The sequence below is a fragment of the Vitis riparia genome, chromosome 13 (assembly GCF_004353265.1).
Source record: "Vitis riparia cultivar Riparia Gloire de Montpellier isolate 1030 chromosome 13, EGFV_Vit.rip_1.0, whole genome shotgun sequence".
In the NCBI taxonomy this organism is placed as follows: domain Eukaryota; kingdom Viridiplantae; phylum Streptophyta; class Magnoliopsida; order Vitales; family Vitaceae; genus Vitis; species Vitis riparia.
The window spans coordinates 17,054,769-17,061,293 of NC_048443.1; the positions used below are offsets into that span (position 1 = coordinate 17,054,769).

Sequence of the window (6,525 nt, forward strand, 5' to 3'; positions counted from 1 at the left end):
TTCAGAGATTTGGGAAATGTTGGGGTTGGGGTTGGGTTTTTATAGAGGGGAAGGTTGTTTTGGTTGTGGTTTAAGAGTGGGAGAATGGAGAGATTTTGCAGATTATCATGGGGTTGATGTTGGTGAAAGTGCCAGAGAGAGAAGGGGATTTTGAAAGTAATCTTGTGGGTAGCGCATTTCTGTGGGAGATAAGATATTCCGAGAAAGGGAAAATAAGGGCATTTTTTTTTAGGACAAGCAGAGGGTATTTTTTAAAATTTGGGAGCACTTGTGGAAGTAATATGAAATAATACAAATTTTTAAGTGCTTTTAAATTTGTTAAGATAAATTTGACTTTAGCGCTCCTTTGAATACATTTTTTATCTTTTATTTTTTATTTTTAAAATAAAAAATAAAAAATATCATTTGTCTTTTGACCCATAAGAGGTGTTCATTTGTTTGATCCATACCACGAGTGCATGGTGTGGATAATTGTTGTATTCCTTGGTTTAGAACAAAGAACAAATATGCTTTGCAAAATATCAGGTTGTATTTTGAATTCAATTTTAAATTTTGCTCATTTATTTTTCTTGCTAATAAGCCTAGTTTAGAATCCCCATTAGTAATTTTAAAAGAAAGAATGAAAACATTTCCTAATAGTTGAAAAGATAAAAAGATTTTCTCATTAAAAAATAAATATTTAATAAACTTTTAAAAATCGCTTTTGTAAGCAAATCACTTAAAAAAATTATAAATTATTTTTCTAAAAATCACTTTTTTTTTTTTATATATATAATATAAGGTAAATTTGACTCATCTCCCATAAGCTTTACGGGTTAAATACATGTAATTACTAAAAGTGAAAATAACAAATGAAAAGAATTGTGAAATAAACCGAGAAACATTTTATTTAGTTCATATCCAAACACTAAACGGTTCCTTTTTAAAACATTTTACATAACGTTAACAATGATCAGTCCGTAAGGGCTCATATGGAGTATTTGACATAGTCAGCTTGAGAGGATACACAATAGGCCGGATCAATATTAATATCTATATATCAAAGTTTGTAATACATATTACAAGTTTGGTCTAAAATTAATGAAAACTACAGCTTTTTAATGAGCAATAATCCAACCAAAGAGGGATTATTCAACAGACTTAAAAGGGTGTTTGATAAATTAATTTATTGACCTAAAATGACTTAATAATTTAATTTAAATTATTAAATAAATAAATAAATATATATATATATATATATATATATATATATATATATATATATATATATATATATATATAATATTTAATAAAATAACTTAATATCACAAATGAATTTAAGTATTAAATCAAAATAATTAAATTATTCTTAAATTCAATTTTTTATCTTATTTGTACATGAGAATATATTTAACAATCATAATTCTATATCCATGATTCATTATTTATAATAAATATTTTTAAATTATTTTATATATCTACAACATTTTAAGTATGAATATTTAATTAAAAATTTTCATATTTCAATTTCTTGTTTAAAATTAATAAAAATAAATATTAATTAAAATTAATAATAATACACATTAATGATAATTAATGAGAGTAAATATGTCAACTTCATAACTTAAAATAAATTTTAAGTTAATTTTATTAAACAACTTTCATACTTAAAATAAAAAAATAAATAATAAATTTTAAATTAACAATTTAATAATAATTTAACTTAAATTCAACTAAAATTATTAAATAATAAATATTAAGTGTTACTTAACACCCACTTAGTGTACAAATAGTTACACTTTTCTCTTAACCATCTCAAATCATTTCTTCCCATGCAATTAATTGTTTTTTACTCAAAACATTTTATAAAGTTTAATATTTATTATTAAATGACTTAAATTAGTTTTAAATTAAATTATTGACTTAAATTTATTACTTAATTATTTAATTAGTATTAAAGTTGTTTGATAAAATTAACTTGAAATTTATTATTAATCATCAATTGATATATTTATGTTAATTAATTTAACTAATATTTATCCACATTGATTTTAACTCATATTTATTTTTACTGGTTTTAGTTTGCAAAACATTATACATATATAAGATAATCATAGGATATTTATTATAAAAATAGGTCATGGATGTATAATTATAATTATAAGGATTTAATACACTTTACCCTCCCAACCTATAACGTATTTTGCACATTGCCTATTCGAGTTCAAAATTGAGCAATGTACCCCACAACCTTTATAATTGCATGCAATGTGCATTTTTTGTGAGACGATGATGCTAATTTTTTTAACAAAATGACATATGCTCTCCATGTGATCGAGTGCAAAATGATCATTTTTTTTGGGTTTATTACCCTTCAACATAGAATGTGTTTTGCATATTGCCTCCTTGAGTTTCAAAATCGAGCAATGTACCCTCTATCCTTTATAATTGTATGCAATGTGCATTTTTTGAGAGACAACGTTTATTTATTTATTTATATAGAAAGATATGTGATCTCCACGTGACTGAGGACAAAATGATCAATTTTTTGGGTTTATTACACTTTACCCCCCAACATATAATGTGTTTTGCACATTGCTTCTTTGAGTTTCAAAATCGAGCAATATACCCTCCATCCTTTATATATGCAATGTACATTTTTTGAAAGACGGCGTTATATATATACATATATATATATATATATATATATATATATATATATATATAGAAAGGCATGTTCTCTCCACGTGATTGAGGGTAAAATGGTCAATTTATAAAACCCTAACCAGCTTGCCCTCCTCTTCCTTTGTTCTTTTTTTCTCTTCATTCTCTCTCTCCTTCCCCAATTGACTGCATCTCTTGAAATTTCAGCCTTGAAACCTAACTAGGTAAGTATTTAGAGATGGGCATTGAGGAAGGATGTGATGAAAACAACAAAAAACCCATATTCCAAACCCATATTCCATTTTATTCAAACCGATAGCTCCCACAATTCAACATAATCGGGCTCATGGCTATAAAGAGTTGAGAATTCAACTTCAATGTCAAAGTTCCATACCCTCTAAAAGATAGAATTAAAAAAGAAAAGAAAAAAAAAAACACTTCAATTCGATATGATTACCGTTCACAACCAAATATCCAAAAAAACCAAACATTTTGAAAAAACCCAAATCAAGAATTTGGAAGACCCACATCACACAATTTTGCAATTTTTTTGACAAAAATCTTAATGAAATCAAAACTTTTCCTTGGTGGGTATCTTTTTAGAAGTGAAACAGATGTCCAAATAAATGCTTATCTAGCATCGACCATAGTGGAAATAAGGAGAGAGAAACAATGGAGAGAAGAAAAATGAAGGAAGAGAAGGCTAGTTAGGGTTTTATAAATTGACCATTTTGCCCTCGATCACGTGAAGAGCATATGCCTTTCTATAAAAAAATAACATCACCCCTCAAAAAATGCACATTACATGCAATTATAAATAAAAGAGGATACATTGCTTGATTTTGAAACTCAATGGAACAATGTGCAAAACACATTATATGTTGAGGGATAAAGTGTAATAAACCCAAAATTGACCATTTTGCCATCGATGACATGGAGAGCACATGCCTTTCTATTAAAAAAATAAATATCATCTCTCAAAAAATGCACATTACATGCAATTATAAAGATTGGGGGATACACTACTCAATTTTGAACTCAAGGGGGTAGTGTGCAAAACACGATATAAGTTGAGGGAGTAAAGTATATTAAACCCTAATTATAAAATATAATTTCATCAATGAGTAAATAGGTCAAAAAAGATTTAAAATTAAAAATAAATAAATTATTTTAATTTAATACTTAAACTTCAAATATTAAATTATTTATCAAACATGTCTAATCCATTTAATAATTTAAATTAAGTTATTAAGTCATATTAAGTCATCAAATTGATTTCAAGTGTATTTTATCAATCATCTTTCAAGACTTATCATATTCATTTTTGAAACATCTTTCCAAAGATTTACTTAGTTATGTTTGGTTCCCGGAAAATACTAAGGAAAGAAAAAAATAATAACGAAAATGATTTTCTCATGTTTGGTTGTACCATAGAAAATTCCCAAAAAAAATTAAATCTAATTAAAATTAGTTAAAAACTTATGCATTTTGAAATTATTTAATTTTTATATTGATGAATTAAAATAAATAAAATAAGTTTGAAATAGCAAATAAAAATAATTTATCGATTTTAATTTTATTTTTTATTTTCCTTCACTTTTCCTTTTCTTCAGCTTTTCCTCCCCACTTTCTTTCCCTCACATTTTTTCTCAAATTTTCTAAAAACCAAACATAGTCTTAGTAAGCATTTCACTTCCAACTTTACTCAAGGATTTCAAATTTTCTTCTACTTTAAAGTACCTAATTTATTTAATGAAAGTTTATTTTTCTCCAAAGGATTTGTTAAAATACACTTCCCCAACAAGTAATTTTAACAATTAGTTGATAATAGAATCAACTAACAGTGGCAAAAGAAGAAAAACATTGGAATTTCATTCCTGTTTCAAACCCCATATGGCATCAAATATTCTATTCACCTTCTCAGCAACCAAACAGAACATATATTCAACTTCTAATCAGTTCTAATGCAACAATGGCCTGAGCATAGCCAAATTCATGAAAACTATAACAAGAAAAACAAAGCTACTATAAACAAAATACAAAACCCAACCCCCCAGGAAATCAGACTATCTTTTGTTTCCTTCATACCTTGAGCTAAACCTTGCCATTGCCTCCTACAGGAACAGACTTTTAAATTCCCCATTTGCAAGCAGGCATAACTGATTATATGAATGTGTGTCTGCAAACCAAAAGTAGTTTAGAGGCAAGATAATATTATGGAAAAATTATATATACTACAATGCAATTATCCTTTGATTTCAGCTAAAACTTGAAGTTCAATGAAGCACAAAGAAATCCAACTCAAGTTCTTTGGGGACTTCCTCGTATTCCATATGGGAGAGGAATGACTCCATGAAAATTTAAGTTAGAACAAGAAAAATGAATTGGGTAGTGAGTGAGTACCAAATGTGCTACCGAAGTTAGTCCATATTTCAGCGCGAATGGACTGATTACTGTCAGCAATGCCAATCACCTCAATATAGTTCATTACAGGAACAGATGGGGGAGAGCCCTTAATAATCAATTGCTGGTCATCCACAGATTTTCCGGTCACAACGCCTCCATCAAATCCAATAACTTGAACCACAGCCCTAACCTTCTGCCCTACATACGTTCGCAACAACTCTGCATTGACAAACACTGCAGGGCTTGATGTATCCATATCCTGCGAAGTAACAACCCCATCGAACTCAAATCAGGTCTTAGGACTAGATTTGCACTTGAATTAACCCTAAGATCTGAAAAACCAAATGGAATTAACTCTTCTTTGCATGATAGAGAAGGGGAGGGGGGTTGGGTTTCACAAGGAATTTGTGATCTGTCGGCTACGTCTTGCCCAGAAAAGCATTAAGATTTTGGTGCAATGGTTCAACATGGAATAAAAGATCTGATTCTAAGAGTTGTCAAGTTTGACCCTTTTTGTTTCTTTATTCCCTCATCTATATGTTGGAGGCTATTTGTTGTTTATTCTTTCGTTGTCATTTGCCTCTTCACATGTGGGAGAGGGTGTTACTAGAAAACAGCTATGAAAAGCCACTCTCTCCACTGATTTCTTTGCTCTTGGCGTCTAATTCCCGAAGGAAATGATGGGTTAAACCAAAATGGTTCTAGAAATAGAAAGCATCAACATAATGATAATGATAATGATCATTCAAAACCTGCATAACAACTTCTGATGATTTACAAAGCAAAAGCTAAAAATTAAAGGTATGTCCCTACGATAATGATGAAGATGCAAAGAGCACCAAGGAATGAGAAACCAATCTACTGAAAAGATTTGAAGAGGATCCTTAAAAATTAAAGAACAAAAAAAAAAGCCCAAAACCTGGAATTTTTTCTTGGTAAAGGGGATTATCATCAAACAGTTGATATTCACACCAAGAAAGAAGTAGAGCAGCATATCAAAAAAGAATTGAAGAAGCAGTGAAGATCAATTACATACCCAACACAAGCTTTTTCTTCTGAAATCTTCAAATTGTCGACGGAATAATCGATCGATGTCAGGGCTTTTAAATGGTAAGTCAAAATATGGCGGGAAATTTGGGAGTGGTGGGTGTCTTGGCGGGAAAGCTAAAATGCTTTACTGTCTTTCTATAAGCTGTCTCCTCGTTCCGCACACTTTTTGTTATTAGCCTATTAGGAACATGGTTTGAAATAATGGGCCGTCTACTTGAATTTTATGGACCATTAATAAAATATTGAGACCAAAATTATTCAAAATTTATTGAAATATTTGAAAAAATGAAAAAAATAAAATAAAATAAATAAAAATATATATGTTAAAGTCATTTTATAAGTATAATTTACCTAAGTATGTCAATGAGAAAAATATTAATAAGATTGATCTTAATAATTTTTTATTTATCTTATCCCATTAATTTT

General features: G+C 28.6%; 1 protein-coding gene across 1 annotated transcript; it reads right to left on the minus strand.

The window, feature by feature from the left end:
- Positions 1-4,487: 4,487 nt before the first annotated feature.
- LOC117929019 (replication protein A 14 kDa subunit B-like) lies at positions 4,488-6,227 on the minus strand. Its single transcript, XM_034849206.1, has 3 exons — positions 6,086-6,227; positions 5,047-5,308; positions 4,488-4,822 (listed from the first exon to the last, which is right to left on the minus strand). Exons 2-3 carry the CDS (start codon positions 5,303-5,305, stop codon positions 4,758-4,760), a joined length of 324 nt encoding a protein of 107 aa, XP_034705097.1. The 5' UTR covers positions 5,306-5,308; positions 6,086-6,227; the 3' UTR covers positions 4,488-4,757.
- Positions 6,228-6,525: the final 298 nt, after the last annotated feature.